Source organism: Hyla sarda, chromosome 2 (genome assembly GCF_029499605.1).
Source record: "Hyla sarda isolate aHylSar1 chromosome 2, aHylSar1.hap1, whole genome shotgun sequence".
Classification (NCBI taxonomy): domain Eukaryota; kingdom Metazoa; phylum Chordata; class Amphibia; order Anura; family Hylidae; genus Hyla; species Hyla sarda.
The window spans coordinates 384,777,661-384,795,051 of record NC_079190.1 but is presented as its reverse complement, the minus strand read 5'-3'; the positions used below and the strand labels follow the sequence as shown (position 1 = coordinate 384,795,051).

The 17,391-nt window shown below is 41.9% G+C and overlaps 1 protein-coding gene and 1 long non-coding RNA gene across 6 annotated transcripts in view; one reads left to right on the top strand and one right to left on the bottom strand.

The window, feature by feature from the left end:
* Positions 1–17,391, top strand: part of LOC130356698 (uncharacterized) — a 74,046-nt gene that overhangs the window by 28,348 nt on the left and 28,307 nt on the right. The window lies entirely within an intron of this gene.
* Positions 13,417–17,391, bottom strand: part of TSPOAP1 (TSPO associated protein 1) — a 224,871-nt gene continuing 220,896 nt past the window's right edge. For all 5 annotated transcript variants that reach the window (XM_056558563.1, XM_056558562.1, XM_056558564.1 and 2 more), the window contains 2 exons: positions 15,544–15,657; positions 13,417–14,606 (listed from right to left, as the gene is read on the bottom strand). In XM_056558563.1, coding sequence (XP_056414538.1) covers positions 14,412–14,606; positions 15,544–15,657 — 309 coding nt within the window. In that variant the 3' untranslated portion in view covers positions 13,417–14,411. The remainder of the gene's footprint in view (positions 14,607–15,543; positions 15,658–17,391) is intronic.

The window sequence follows — 17,391 nt, the reverse complement described above, 5'->3', positions numbered from 1 at the left end:
TATACTCTAAATAAGTATGTATTTGACCACCTATAACTCAAATTTTTCCATATACATGGCTATAAGAAAGCTCATTTTTTTGCACTATGATTTCTAGTTTTTATTGGTACCACGTTTGCATATATGTGACTTTTTAACTTTTTTTTTTATAAAAAAAATTTGGAGCAACTTTGGACTTAAATTTTTTTTTTATTACGTTTATGCCATTCCTCGTATGGGATCATTAGATTTTTATAGTACAGACATTTGTGCACACGTCAATACCAAATGTGTTTATTCTTTTTTTTTTATGCTTTTTTAGGGAAAATGGGTCAATTTAATTTTTATTGGGGGAGGCGCATTTTCGCATTTAAAATTATTATTATATTTTTTTTAGATACATTTTGTTTTTTCTCCATAGGGACTAATTACCAGTGAGTCCCTGGCTGCTAATAGTAGCCGGTACGTGCATGATGCAAGCACTGCTCCGGTGCTTGCGTTATGTACAGGATGTAAATGTACGTCCTGGTATGTTAAGTACTTTAAGGGGTTAAATTGTTTGTCTCTTTAAGATGAACACACAGTAGGAAAAAAAAATTGGAGTTCTGGTGCAGGCAGCATCTCTGTACAATGCAATAGTTGTTCAGAGAGGAGCAAAGTGAAATTTCAGGAATATGAAAAGGAGCTGCACAAGAGCAGTGTGACAGGTCAGCTTTTTTTTATTCATAATGAGGCCATAATTTTATGTAGGGGGCACAGAGGGGGCCAAACTACTATGTGAAGAGCATAGATGGGGTCCTAATACTATATGGGGGTACAGGAGGGCCTCATACTAAATAGGGCCTGATTACTATATGGGGGCTCTACTGCTATATGCAGACACAAAGTGGGCACTATTACTGTGTGAGGAAAAACAGATGGGGAGTTTATATACAGGTGAGGAGGGTGCTGCAGTGAGGGCCTAAAATGCTTGTCTGGCAGATTCTGTGGGGATGAATCATGGCCAAGAAAAGTCTTCATGACGGCTCGGGCTGGATAAGTGAAAAAAGAAAAGAAAAGTAAATTACTCCAATTGAAGAAGACACCTACTGTGTGCCATTGGATGTATCTGTACCGTAAACACATGTCATCTGCAGAGATTATATAGTGCTGGTATCTACCACCATTTGGTCACTGTATGGGGGGGGGGGGGGGATATTGGTCTTTGTAGAGTGGATTTTAATGGTAGTGGTCATAATGTCGCAATATAATGACTGAAACATTTGGTATTGTTGCAGCCGCTTCTGTAGCAGCGGCCAGAAAAATTGCAGCACCATAACAAGTGCAGCAGCAGAGGCCAGAAAAATTAGGCATGTACACATGGATGAAAAATTTGGTATTGTTGCAGCCGCTTCTGTAGCAGCGGCCAGAAAAATTGCAGCACCATAACAAGTGCAGCAGCAGAGGCCAGAAAAATTAGGCATGTACACACGGATGAAAAATTGGGTATTGTCGCAGCCGCAGCTGTAGCAGCGGCCATAAAAATTGCAGCACCATAACAAGTGCAGCAGCAGAGGCCAGAAAAATTAGGCATGTACACACGGATGAAAAATTGGGTATTGTCGCAGCCGCAGCTGTAGCAGCGGCCATAAAAATTGCAGCACCATAACAAGTGCAGCAGCAGAGGCCAGAAAAATTAGGCATGTACACACGGATGAAAAATTGGGTATTGTCGCAGCCGCAGCTGTAGCAGCGGCCATAAAAATTGCAGCACCATAACAAGTGCAGCAGCAGAGGCCAGAAAAATTAGGCATGTACACATGGATGAAAAATTGGGTATTGTCGCAGCCGCAGCTGTAGCAGCGAGCAGAAAAATTTCTGTTTGTTTCGCCAGGCAGAAAGTGCCCTAAAACATTGCGGCTTGAACCCTAGTTGGTGGCGGATAAGTCACACAAGTCACCCGGCATTCAGAGTTCAAATACAGCAGCGTGTGGACCATTTTTAGCCCAAGGCAGCTCATCTGATCAGGCCTTTTTCAGTCAAATGTATCGCCCAGTGTCAGTCCCTTCGGGATCCATCCCTCATTCATCTTAAGAAAGGTGAGGTAATCCAGACTTTTTTGACCAAGGCGACTACTCTTCTCAGTGACAATACCTCCTGCTGCACTGAAGGTCCTTTCTGACAGGACACTTGAAGCGGGACAGGCCAGAAGTTCGAGCGCAAATTGTGATAGCTCAGGCCACAGGTCAAGCCGGCACACCCAGTAGTCAAGGGGTTCATCGCTCCTCAGAGTCTCGATATCTGCGGTTAAGGCCAGGTAGTCTGCTACTAGTGTTGCTCGCGAATATTCACAATTCGAATTTTATTTGCGAATATCGCATATTCGCGAATTCGCGAATATTCGCGAATATAGCGCTATATATTCGTAATTACGAATATTCGTTTTTTTTTTTTTTAATATATATTTTTTTTCACAGTACACATCACAGTGATCATCCCTCTCTGCTTCCAGCTTATGTGGTGTAAGAAGGCTCAAATACTACTGTGTGAGACTGGTGTGCGAATTTTCGCATATGCGAAAATTTGCACATGCTAATTTTCGCATATGCGGATTTTCGCATATGTTAATTTTCGTATATGCGAATATTCGCATATGCGGAAATAAAACGAGACTATTACGAATATGCGAATATTCGCGAATATGACGAATATTCGTCCATATATTCGCGAATTCGAATATGGCCTATGCCGCTCAACACTATCTGCTACCTGTTGGTCAAGTTGTTCTCTGATGGTGGACCCCGAAGGGCTGTGGCGATGCGTAGGACTTAAAAAGCTCTGCATGTCCTCCATCTACAGCATGTCTATAGAGCATCCTGTCCTTGCCGGCGTGTTCGTGGGAGGAGGATTACTTTCACCTCTTCCCTTGTTAGATCCCTGTTGTGCTGTGACATGACCCTTATACGCTGTGTACAGCATACTTCTTAATTTATTTTGGACCTGCTAAATCCTTTCCGCCTTTCTGTAATGCGGTAACATGTCAGGCACTTTATGTTTATACCGGGGGTCTAGTAGCATGGACACCCAGTACAGGTCGTTCTCCTTCATCCTTTTTATACGAGGGTCCCTCAACAGGCACGACAGCATGAAAGACCCCATTTGCACAAGGATGGATGCCGAGCTACTCATGTCCTCGTCCTCAGTGATGTCAGGGAAGGTATAATCTTCTTCCCCCCAGCCACATACAACACCACGGGAACCAGATAGGTGACAAGGAGCACCCTGGGATGTCTGCTGTGGTTGGTCTTCCTCCTCCTCTTCAAAGCCACATTCCTCCTCTGACTCACAATCCTCTTCCAGCGTTGCCGCAGGTCCAGCAAGCGATGTTGATAAGGCTGTTTTTGGTGGTGATGGTGTCCACAACTCTTCCTCTTCACGCTCATCTACTGCCTGATCCAGCACTCTTCGCAGGGCACGCTCCAGGAAGAAAACAAATGGTATGATGTCACTGATGGTGCCTTCGGTGTGACTGACCAGGTTTGTCACCTCCTCAAAAGGAAGCATGAGCCTACAGGCATTGCGCATGAGCCTCCAGTAACGTGGCAAAAAAATTCCCAGCTCCGCAGATGATGTCCTAGCACCCCGGTCATACAAATATTTGTTGATGGCTTTTTCTTGTTGGAGCAGGTGGTCGAACATTAGTAGTGTTGAATTCCAACATGTCTGGCTGTCGCAAATCAAGCGCCTCACTGGCATGTTTCGCCGCTGGATATCTAAGATAAGTCGGACACATTTTTTGTCTCATACAGACAGATAAATCTGAGCCATTGGTGGAAATTCCTTTTGGTGGAAAAAAAAGGTGCAAATTGTGGCCCACATTTTGTTCAAAAATGTGCAACCTTTTATAGTGTAATTCAAGTGGATGGTATTTTGGCAGGAGGAACTGGGTTTCCCCTACATCCTAGCAGGTTTACTATCATTTATGCTAGAATTTGGTGTAAACATAGCAGATATCTATGCTAGCTAATAACTACAGTAGCACAGAATTCAATATGTGGCACACAGAGACAACAATTGCACTACATTTATTAATAAACAGGAAACTCTTACTAGTGGACTTCTGTCTAATCTCTTCCAAAGAGAAAGGGGTACCTGTACACACACTGGCAGAGATTTACAATACAAAAATGTGTACATTCCTGTACCAGCAGATAGGCTCTTCTAGAAGCCTAAAAAAATAGAAACCATAATTTGATGTTTTCTCCTAAATAATAAGGCTTTGAATAAAAAAAAAATATGTATAATAAAAAAATGACATTTAAAAAGGCTTTTACAGCTGAAGCCCCCTAAACTACATAAAAATGTTACAGGGAATGTATCACTTAGTTTTTTGTTTTACTAATAAGAGCCAGATACTGAAATATGTTCTTTTTTGTAATCTGTTTTTATTTTTTTATTTTTGTTTTAAATTTTTTGTACATTTTTATGTGGCAGCCATCTCTCCTGAGCTGTTTCTAACAGCATGTAGCGATGTGACTTACAGCAAACCCCATGAAAATGTGCAGCGATAGGAACCGTTTCATTGACATGACTGAGAAATTATCTAGAAAAGTTGCAGTGTTCATTCTCGCCAAGGCTTCCTGTTTTGTCTGTGATGATAAGAATTACACAGTGAAAGGTGACACCAGCAGATAGAGAAGACAATCATCACAGACATAACAGGAAGTATTAGTTTTAGGCTTAGTGAAAATAATATTTTATACTATAGTAAAATAATTGACAAATGATCAACAATGATTCTTAAAAAAAAATGTTTAACACATTTTTTTTTATTTAAACAATAGATTATTTTCTAATAGATTATTTTCTAACGACCCTTTAATTAATGCTGATTCCACAGAAAGTTGTAAGTAGAAAAATAATTAAGATTTGAAGTTATCTTTAAAGGGGTACTCCGGTGGAAAACTTTTTTTTTTTTTTTTTTTTAATTAACTGGTGCCAGAAAGTTAAACAGATTTGTTAATTACTTCTATAAAAAAAATCTTAATCCTTCCAGTACTTCTTAGCTGCTGAATACTACAGAGGAAATGGTTTTCTTTTTGGAACATAGAGCTCTCTGCTGACATCATGACCAAACGGGGGCTCTGCTGACATCATGACCACAGTGCTCTCTGCTGACATCTCTGTCCATTTTAAGAACTGTCCAGAGTAGGAGAAAATCCCGATAGCAAACATATGCTGCTCTGGACAGTTACTAAAATGGACAGAGATCGCAGCACAGAGCACTGTGGTCATGATGTCAGCAGAGAGCTCTGTGTTCCAAAAAGAAAACCATTTCCTCTGTAGTATTCAGCAGCTAATAAGTACTGGAATGATTAAGATTTTTTTAATAGAAGTAATTAACAAATCTGTTTAACTTTCTGGCACCAGTTGATTTAAAAAAAAAAAGTTTTCCACGGAAGTACCCCTTTAACCCCTTAATGACGCAGGGCGTAAATGTACGTCCTGGTGAGGTGGTACTTAACGCACCAGGACGTATATTTACACCCTAAGCATAACCGAGAGCATCGGAGCGATGCCCGGATCATGCACGGCAGGTCCCGGCTGCTCATCGCAGCCAGGGACCCGCCTGTAATGGCGGACATCCGCGATCCCGCGGATGTCCGCCATTAACCCCTCAGATCACCCCGAAATACAGATCACAGCATCTGCAGCATCGCGGTCACTAAAATGAAGGATCGGATCGCCTGCAGTGCTGCTGGGGCGATTCGATCATCCAGCATGGCAGAAGGAGGTCCCCTCACCTGCCTCCGCTGCCTTCCCGGCGTCTTCTGCTCTGATCTGCCTTCCCGCAGACCAGAGCAAAAGATGACCGATAAGACTGTTCAGTGCTATGTCCTATACATAGCACTGAATAGTATTAGCAATCGAATGATTGCTATAAATAGCCCCCTATGGGGACTATTAAAGTGTAAAAAAAAAAAAAAGTAAAAAAAATTTAGTAAAAAAATTTGAAAAAACCCTCCCCCAATAAATTGTCCCATTTTCCCTATTTTACCCCCAAAAAGTGTTAAAAAATATTTTATATACATATTTGGTATCGCCGCATGCGTAAATATCTGAACTATTAAAATAAAATGTTAATGATACCGTACGGTGAACGGCGTGAACGTAAAAAAAAAAAAAGTCCAAAATAGCTGCTTTTTATATAACATTTTATTCCCAAAAAAATTAATAAAAAATGGATTCAAAGTTTTATATAAGCAAATATGGTATTAATAAAAAGTACAGATCACGGCGCAAAAAATAAGCCCTCATACCGCCGCTTATACAAAAAAATGAAAAAGTTATAGGTCTTCAAAATAGGGGAATTTTAAACGCACTAATTTGGTTAAAAAGTTTGCGATTTTTTCAAGCGCAACAGTAATAGAAAAGTATGTTATCATGGGTATCATTTTAATCGTATTGACCCAAAGAATAAAGAACAAGTAATTTTTACCGTAAATTGTACGGCGTGAAAACAAAACCTTCCAAAATTAGCAAAATTGCAGTTTTCTTTTTATTTCCACCACACAAATAGTATTTTTTTTGGTTGCGCCATACATTTTATGGTAAAGTGAGTGATGGCATTACAACTGGTCACGCAAAAAACAAGCCCTCATACTAGTCTGTGGATGAAAATATAAGAGAGTTATGATTTTTTGAAGGCGAGGAGGAAAAAATGAAAATGTGTCCTTTAGGGGTTAAAAGGAAATGTATCATAAGAAAAATTATCTATTGTTTAAAAACATGTTTAACATAAAAATATGATTTAACCCCTTAAGGACCCAGGACGTCCTGGCACCCTGGGCTTTAAGGGTACAGCATATCGGCGATCGCTTGCGAAATCACGCAAGCGATCTTCGGTGATTCGGGTCCCCGGACGTCCTGGCGTTTTCCAGTCCCTGCCTGCTGAAATCCTTCCGTCCCGGGACCCCCCGCATGTCGGCGATCGCTTGCGGAATCACGCAAGCGATCTTCGGCGATTCGGGTCATTGTGACCCGATGACCTGATAATAAATGGTGATCGGCGGTGTACGATACACCGCCAATCACCTGCCGTTGCTGGGGAGCGGTGACAATACTGTCACCTCCCCAGCATCGCTGCTATTGGCCGGCGATCGTCCGGCCAATAGCAGAGCGGCAGAGGAGGGGTTAATGGTCCCTTCCCACTGTTGTACCCGCTCTCTGCGTTCAGTCAGCGGGTGCAGCAGTGAGGAGAATCCGTGGATCCCCTCTCGGAGCTCTGGAGCCCCCTCAGGAGCCTTAGAATAGGGAAAGCGGATTGCAGGGACAGGTAGGAGTTAATAAGTAAAAAAAAAAAAAGTTAAATAAAAGTAAAAAAAAAGTTTAAAAAAAAAAGTACCCCCCTCCGACCCCCTAATAGGTCCCCCAGGGTCTGATCCCTGACCCCGGGTCCTATTAGGGGTTCAGGGAGCTGCGTGCGCCATCCCCCTTTTTTTTTTGGCCACAGCTTTTTTTTTTTGTTTGTTTTAATAGAAAAAAATCCCCCATGACCCCCAGGGTCCTATTAGGGTCTGATCCCTTACCCCGGGTCCTATTAGGGGTTCAGGGAGCTGCATTTGCCACCCCTTTTTTGGGGGGGCGTGGCTTTTTTTTTTCTATTACGGTTATACACTTTTTTCACCAAGCACCACACAGTACATACTTCCCCTCCCCCCCCCCCCCCCCCCCGCCACCGTAGAAAAAAGGCGATGGCCCGCCAGGCATTTTCGGCAGCGGAGGCTTACGCTTTTTTAGCCTCTGATTCCGAATCTGCCAGTGAGGACGAGGAAGATCCTACTTTTTTGTGTTCTTCCTCGCCCTCCTCATCATCTAGTAGTGATGATGAGTCCTCTGTACGGCGGTGAAGACGCCGCCAGGCGAGGCCACGCACCCCCCATGAGAGTGACCCAGAGGCAGACACTAGTACGAGTGGCAATGCCACTCGTAATTGAAGTCCGGCCCCCCAGACAAGTGCACCGGAGCCCCCTTCCGGTGACCCTGTCTGGAGCCCCCCAGAGGGTTATCAGCCACGGATTCCTGAGTTTGTTGGCGACTCAGGAATCCGGATTGACCATGCTGGCTTCACTGATCTAGACTTTTTAAAGTTTTTTTTCCAGTGACAGCCTGGTCAATCACATGGTGGAGCAAACGAACTTGTATGCCCAGCAGTTCATTGCCCACCACCCCGATTCGTTTTTGGCCAGGTCCAATGAATGGCGCGCCATTGATGCAGCGGAAATGAGGACATTTTGGGGCTTCACGTTGCATATGGGCCTGGTCAAAAAACCAAGTGCTCGTCATTACTGGAGCGGGGACGTCCTCTACCAGACCCCGCTTTACAGTATGGTGATGACACGGAAGCAGTTCGTGGCCATTCGGACATGCCTGCATTATGCAGATAATGCGGCATGTCCGCCCTGAGGTGATCCCACCTATGACCGGCTTTACAAAGTGAGGCCGGTCATCGATCACTTTGGGGCCAAATTTTTGGAGGCCTACGTACCGCTCAGGGACCTCTCGGTAGATGAGTCTCTCATCAGTTTTAAGGAGACTCATCTTCCTCCAGTATACACCCTTGAAGCGGGCGCGGTATGGCGTGAAACTCTACAAACTCTGCGAGAGTACCTTCGGGTACACTTGCAAGTTTAGAGTATATGAGGGACGAGATTCTCGTATTGAACCCCCAGAATGTCCCCCCCACTCTGGGTGTTGCAGGAAACTCGTTTGGGACCTTATGCACCCATTGCTGGATAAGGGTTTCCACGTGTACGTAGATAACTTTTATACCAGCATCCCTCTGTTCAAATCCCTTTCCGCCAGATCCATGTCCGCTTGTGGGACCATGCGGAAGAACCAAAGAGGCCTCCCTCTAAATTTGGTCCAGACGCCTATCCCCAAGGGTGAGTCCCATGCCCTGGCCCATGATAACCTGTTGTTGGTGAAGTATAAGAATAAGAGGGATGTCCTTATACTCACCACTTTTCTTGGGAATGGCAGCGCCCCTGTCCCTGTGCGAGGTACCGTGGGACCGGTCCTCAAGCCCGATTGTATTCTGGACTACAATCGGTATATGGGGGGAGTTGAACTCTCAGATCAAGTCCTCAAGCCATATAACGCCATGCGGAAAACACGGGCATGGTACAAAAAAGTTGCGATCTACTTGGTACAGGTTGCCATGTACAACGCTTTGTAATATCCCAGTACGCTGGCAACACAGGGACATTCCTCCAGTACCAAGAAGAAGTCCTAAGGTTCCTGATCTTTGCTGACCGGGAAAGAGCAGGCCGGACTTCCCAAGGGTCTGGAGTTATAGGCGCCAGGATCGTCCCAGGCCAACACTTTCCAGGTGAGATCCCCCAAGTGGACGATCCCAGAAAAAATGCAGTGTGTTTTACAAGAAGGGGATGAGGAAGGACACCAGGTATCAATGTGACACTTGCCCAGATAATCCGGGCCTCTGCATAGGCTGCTTCAGGGAGTATCACACTTCCACCGAGCACTAAATTTTCCCCTTTTCATTTGAATTTTCCATAATTTGACCAATGTACCAAGTCCAGAGTACATTCCAAAATATAACCCCCATAAATCACTAAATTGCCCCCCAAAAAACTGGAAAAAAAATAAAATAAAAAACCTGATAAGACCTCTGGGGGTGTTTGTTCAAAAATGGGTCATAGGTCACTGGGTCACTATCATCAGGAACTTTTTTATGTTGCCTCAAATGCGCAGCACTCTCTCTCCACCTGAGCGGGGTGCGCATTTGAGGCAACAGGTTAGGGACGGCCACACACATCACATTCCCAGAATGATGACTCAGAGCATAGGGTTTGGGGCAGGCATATTTTTTTTTAGTTTTGGCTATGCTCTGGGTCATCATTCTGGGAACATATCCTGTTTTATTATGTTTTATAATTTTCTGGCCCACTGTACCCCATATTACGGGCCTCTGTACCCCACCTGTCTACTCCAGTTACAGCCTGTTGTCCCCCATAGTGCTCCCCCACTAACGCTCCTTGAGGGGGGGTCCCACATCCTGGCTGCTAAGAAAAGCTCAAGGCCCCTGACTGACCTCCCACTCCAAGACCTGGTGTGCACCCGCGGAGCCAAAATCATCCAAAAATAAGGTATGTCCTTACTCCAAAGAAATGTATTTACAAATTGTGGGTTGTCTTTTCTGCTATTAACCCTTGTAAAAATGTGAAATTTTGGGGAAACCCCACATTTTAGTGAAAAAGAAATATATTTTTTTTTACCTATGCAAACGTCGTGAAACCCCTGTGGGGTATTAAGGCTTACTTAACCCCTTGTTACGTTCCTCAAGGGGTCTAGTTTCCAAAATGGTATGCCATGTGTTTTTTTTTTTTTTTTGCTGTCCTGGCACCATAGGGGCTTCCTAAATGCGACATGTCCCTCCCATTTCAGCAAAGTTTTCTGCTATTAACCCTTGCAAAAATGTGAAATTTGGGGGGGGAACACATTTTTGTGAAATTTTTATATTTTTTTTTACATATGCAAAAGTCGCGAAACCCCTGTGGGGTATTAAGGCTCATTTTATTCCTTGTTACGTTCCTCAAGGGGTCTAGTTTCCAAAATGGTATGCCATGTGTTTTTTTTTTTTTTTTGCTGTCCTGGCACCATAGGGGCTTCCTAAATGCGACATGTCCCTCCCATTTCAGCAAAGTTTTCTGCTATTAACCCCTGCAAAAATGTGAAATTTGGGGGGGGGGGGGGGGGGGGAAACACATTTTAGTGAATTTTTTTTTTCTTTTTACATATGCAAAAGTCTTGAAACCCCTGTGGGCTATTAAGGCTCATTTTATTCCTTGTTATGTTCCTCAAGGGGTCTAGTTTCCAAAATGGTATTGGGGCTTCCTAAATGCGACATGACCCCCAAGCAAAATTTGCTCTCAAAAAGCCAAATATGACTCCTTCTCTTCTGAGCATTGTAGTTCGCCCGTAGTGCACTTCAGGTGAACTTATGGGGTACTTCCATACTCAGAAGAGATGGGGTTACACATTTTGGGGGGTATTTTCAGCTATTAACCCTTGCAAAAATGTGAAATTTTTGGGGAAACACATTTTAGTGAAAAAAATGTATATTTTTTTTACATATGCAAAAGTCGTGAAACATCTGTAGTGTATTAAGGCTCACTTAATTCCTTGTTACGTTCCTCAAGGGCTCTAGTTTCCAAAATGGTATGGCATGTGTTTTTTTTTTTTGCTGTTCTGGCACCATAGGGGCTTCCTAAATGCAACATGCCCCCCAAAAACCATTTCAGAAAAACGTACTCTCCAAAATCCCCTTGTCGCTCCTTCGCTTCTGAGCCCTCTACTGCGCCCACCGAACACTTTACATAGACATATGAGGTATGTGCTTACTCGAGAGAAATTGGGCTACAAACACAAGTATAAATTTTCTCCTTTTACCCCTTCCAAATTCAAAAATTGGGTCTACAAGAACATGCGAGTGTAAAAAATGAAGATTGTGAATTTCCACCTTCACTTTGCTGCTATTCCTGTGAAACACCTAAAGGGTTAAAATGCTGACTGAATGTCATTTTGAATACTTTTGGGGGTGCAGTTTTTATAATGGGGTCATTTGTGGGGTATTTCTAAGATGAAGACCCTTCAAATCCACTTCAAACCTGAACTGGTCCCTGAAAACTAGTGAGTTTGAAAATTTTGTGAAAAATTGGAAAATTGCTGCTGAACTTTGAAGCCCTCTGGTGTCTTCCAAAAGTAAAAACACGTCAATTTTATGATGCAAACATAAAGTAGACATATTGAATATGTGAATAAAATTTTTTTTTTTTTTGCAATATCCATTTTCCTTACAAGCAGAGAGCTTCAAAGTTAGAAAAATGCTAAATTTCTAATTTTTCATAACATTTTGGGATTTTTCACCAAGAAAGGATGCAAGTTACCACAAAATGTTACCACTATGTTAAAGTAGAATATGTCACAAAAAAACAATGTCAGAATCGGAATGATAACTAAAAGTATTCCAGAGTCATTAATGTTTAAAGTGACAGTGGTCAGATGTGCAAAAAACACTCTGGTCCTAAGGTGTAAAATGGCTGGGTCCTTAAGGGGTTAAAGAATTTTGTGCTGTTTGGAGAGATTTATCAAAATTTGTGCAGAGGGAAAGTTGCTCAGTTGCCCATGGCAAACAGATCCCTTATTTTATAATTTTTTTAGAGGCCTTTTTAAAAATTTTAAAAGCAATCCGTCAACATTCCCATTTAAATTCTACTAGGCCTAAAAATAAGCAGAGGATTCCTGTTTTTTATAGGTCACTTCCTAGCAGTACTTTCCTTAACACAGACAGGAGTACAGTGAAAGGTGACACCAGTATATAGAGAACACACAAAAGCTGTTGCTCACAGATCAGCCTTCCTCTCCCTGTAGAAAAGTTCCCAGAGCTTGCCCAGCCCCCTTTCCATTAATATGAATAGGACAGCTTAAGTCTGTTTGTTACCTGTGCCCATGGGTCCTGCTGTACATCATCTCTAAATGCTGTTAAAAACAGCTTCGGCAAGATGGCAACCCCCATAATAATGTATATAAAAAAAAGTTACAATCAGAAAAAAAATTAAAAAAAAAACGAAAAAAAAAAACAACATGCTTCAGTATCTGGCCCCAATAAGTAAAAAAAATCTAGGTCACACATGCTCTTTGAGCTATTTACTGTATAGTGTACTGTAATACTATTATACGGCTGGAGGTCTAGATAATGCAGGATGATAAAACTTGTCTCACAGTTAAGGCTTTGTATACATTTCCCCTCCTAATCCCTTACTTCTTGGGCAAGTAACTTAATTCTGTCACTAACTGAATCTTGTAAGGCTATGTTCACACAGCAGAATTTCATCACTGAATTTTCTGAACCAGATTCTAAGCAGAATTTCCTGAACCAGATTCAAAGCAGAATTTCTATGTGGAATTTCAGCTGGAATCAAAGCCCTGTTGATGTCACTGGAAGGTCCTGATGAAGAGTATTTTCTAGCTTTAATAATGGACATGTTGTCAAGACCCTCCATTAACACCAATAGGTCTTTGGATGCAGGCAGAATTTCCACATGGAAATTCTGCTCAGAATCTGGCTCAAATTACTTGTGTGCCATAGTTTTTGCATGGAGAAAGAAGAAATTCAGTGAGTAAATTCTGCCCTGTGAATTTAGCCTAATAATCTATGACAATTCTCTGTAAATAGACTCTTTCCTGTCAACTGCCATAAAGCACACGCACTGCTGCACTCTGTTGTGTCTTCAGTTGTGTTTTTTTTTTTTAAATGTAAATACCGGTAGCTAAAACATTAAGATTTTTCTTCTTCTACAGAGTTAACTAAGAAATTCCCTTTAAATATGTGTGTGAAAATATATAAACCATCATGCACAAACCAAAGAGATTAGATTTTTATAGTGAAAATATACTTTATTATATTAAAATGTATTTGCGTTTGTAAACAATGAACATGTTGCAACACCAATGGCGTCACTTAAAATTTCCAAACAATTCATGGGCGTTAACCCAACCCTTCAAAACAATTTTACTTCTTTTTCCGCTTCAAACATGCAAAATAACAACATAAACACAGAAAGCATCAAAAAGCTGGCCTTGTGGTACAAAATGCTGGTCACAAGTACATGGTAATGGCTGTGATGTCAGGAGAGGAGAAGAACAACATGGAAGATGGAATAAGATGCTCTCCAGGTGGCTATGTATACATCAATCTGGCTTTAAACCAACAGTCATTCTCTGCTCAGAGCAGATAGGACTTTTGTAAACAAGTACAATTTAACCAATAAAATAAGGCAAAGGAACATTCAGTTTTTCCAACATGCACACAACATAACAAAGCTATTTTCCTTGAAAATGGGTAAGCGCTATTAAATCCCGCCAAGGTCACTATGTTGGCGTTTATTCTCTCCTGTAATGGGTTGCGCAGTTATGGCAGATATAATACTTCCTGCACAGCATTTCCCAAGTCATGGCATAAAAGTTAGGGGAGAAAACACAGTGCAAACATTCCTTGTTGTCCTAAAAGTCATAGTCACTTATCAAGTGCACAAGTAAGAAGCCCAGGGAACCACTTAAGCTTGCAGAACCCAGGCTTTGGTTCCCTTATGTAGCTCTTAGTGTATCAGTGCTTACAATCAGTTTCCTGTTTTTGCAACGAATTCAGATGCCATCCATGTACATTCATAGGTATCTCGTATCTCTTGCTGTCACAGACACCAAGAAACTTCTAACAAGCCGTTTAACAATAAATACTATTTACAAGTGGCAGTGCTGACCAATACCAGACAGGCCAGCAGATGGACAGTAACCGACAAAAGCTTTTCGCCTCTTCCACACCATGAAGTGCTTTTATTGCTGTATGACAGACTGGACACACTAGGCCATATTTACAAGTTCTTTCCAGAGGACCCTAGTTTTTTAAAGAGTTTTCTCCCTTTAGAGAAAAAGCTTTTTTTTTTCTTGGTGGAGGCGATCCCTTGATGCACATCTGTCTTTTCAGAATTCTCCTTAGATTCGACTGCTTGCTCATTGGGTTCAACAGGAAGCGAGCTTGGTTGGGCAATTTCTGCATCAAAATCAAACTATGAACAAAAACAAAAATGACAATTATTACACCTAAAGCTGTGCAGAAGTGTTGAATAAATAAAGCATAAACTATATGTGCCTATAGACAACGTTAATCATTTTTATTGTATGCTCCAATTCTAGGTAAAATTAAATGCTAAAAAAAAATTATACCACAGAAGAAAAGATTTTGGTTGCTTCCCATTTAAACTACATTAATGTTTGTAAATTTGAATGAATTTATTCATGTGAAAAATCTTTTTAATTGCAAAAAGAGATAAAACATTCTTCTCCAGAAGAGACAAAATGCAAAGTCACACAGTCACCATCCCGCTATAAGATAAGGAGGAAACAAAACCTCTTTTCAACTTTACTAGTCCATGATCCAGTTACAGATATTAACCATATTCAGCTTAATTACTTTTTGTTTTGTTACAACAGTCATCAGAACACTGGGAAAACATGGGTGTGACTACATCTACAGAAGAGATGGGAGAGGAGTGCAAAATAGGTTTATTCTACTAGTGCTGGGAAAGGCGTTCTCACTTACATGTCTGTCTGTCTAAATCTATCACTTGGTTCTTCTTCTCAACCTCTGTTGATCCCAAGAATGACACATACAGGCACAGACAAAAAGATAATATCAATTATACTGAAAGCAACACGATGACATCAAGAACAAATGCTGCAGATTTATGTGGGTACAATAATATGTAGTAATACAGAATAGAATCTGCCCCATTTGTGCTTGAAATATGAAGATCATAATTTCTAATTTTTTTTTTTAACATGTTACTTCTACTACATTTAACAGAAAGGTAAAGGTAAAGTATGGTACATTGTGATTTCTACACATCTCCAGGGCAGTGACAGAACAATGTACACTCCTTGACCAATGCAAGTATGAGAAATAAGGTATATAGACTGGTACAGATAATCTGGGAGCATTCTTACCTCTTTTTCCCCTTTTTTATGGACTGTTTCTGGACACGTTGATTCTGCAGTCTGAGCTTGTGAGAGCTCCAAGTAATTTGATGGCACAAGTCCCCTCTGACCATTTAATTCCCCCTGTTGGTTTTGAATTAAGTAAAAGTCATTAACACATGCAATTCTAAAGTAGTGTTCGAAATTAGGTATGTTTAAGGATATGTGCTAAGCCCACTATAGTCAATGGCTGACCGTCAGGGTCTGTATGGAACAGAGATACCATTTTTTCTCATTTCCAATTTATTTATTTTTTTAAAGTCCCATTTCATAAATAAGCTTAAAGTGTCACTGTCACTTCAAAATTTTTGACAGAATGAGCTAGGAGAAGTGTTCTCTCCCAATACCTCCCCTCACTGCATAAGGTAGACTGTATAGAAAGTCTATGGAGCCCATCTTATGAAGTGGAATTAGCATTGAAGTGCTTTGCCAAGCTATCAGTGGGGGTCTGAACATCTAGACCCTGACCATTTGAAACTTCTGACATAACACTTTTATAAATAGGTCACAAAGCAAACTAGACCCTATTATGGAGTAAAATGCACAAAAAACATAAATACACTTGTAATACTGGGCAAAAATTTATTACAATAACCAGGTAGTATTACACAACACCAGAAAACCTTCTTAACCTCAGAGGACAGTTTTAGTTTAGTTTCTTTTTTCTCCTTGCCTAAAAGCTATAACTCTTACTTTTCTAGCTACAGAGCCCGGGCTTGATGCATCACAATGCCTCTCAGCCTATTGCCAGCCAAGGTCAGACAACGCTGAGTTCAGCAATTAGCTGAGTGCAGTGTTATGTCTCAGGCCCCAAAAGCAGGAAGAAAACCGCATCGGAGGATGGGAAAAGGACACCAGCGGCACTGGGGAGTGTCAGAAGGAAAGTGAAGATTTATTATTTTAATTGAGGCAGCCCGGGCATAATGTACCCTTTAACAGGAACCTGCCATATGCAATTTCTGCATGAAACTATTTTAACAGGGTGTATGACATTAAAAATGCATCAAAGAAATACTGGTAGTGATGTTCTCAGACTAATCAATATCTAGTTATTACTCTTTAAATCCGCTGTGTGCAGTTTGCATATTACCCATCAGGCATCATTCAGCTGCTGAAACTAACTGGCAACCACCGGGTATGGAGAGAGCCAGACTCCTAAGCCCCTCCATAACTCCTTTAGGGTACGTTCACACGTACAGGGTCCTGCGCAGATTTGATGCACAGGATTAGTAACTGCAGATTAGAAGCTGCAGATTAGAAGTATGTATGAACATACCCTTAAAAAGTACTCTGGTGGAAAACATTTATTTTTTTTCATATCAACTGGCTCCAGAAAGTTAAAACTAGGGAAAGTAGGGATCGACCGATATCGTTTTTTTTAGGGCCGATACCAATACTCTGTGGAGGTTAGGGCCGATAGCCGATAACTTATACAGATATTCCGGTATAAGTTATCGGCTATTTATCCCCCCCCCCCCCCCCCCCGCGACACCACTGCAGATCATTGATTTAAAGCGGGTGCTTTAAATCAATGAACTGCAGCAGCTTTTGCGGTGCCAGAGACCGCCGCCTGCTTCTCTCCCCCTGCCTGTCCTGGGGTCCCGAGTCCTATCACCGCCATTGCGCCCCCCCCCGCCCAGCACTGCGCTGCACCCCCCCCCCACCGCACCGGCCAGAGAACACCGCCGCCACGTTGCCTCCCCCATTCCCGGTTTTATAATTACCTGTTCCCGGGCCCGGGGTCTGCTCTACTTCTGGCGCAGTCACTCGTCATTGCGCTGCACAGCGCACAGTGTAACACAGGACGGCACAGGAGCC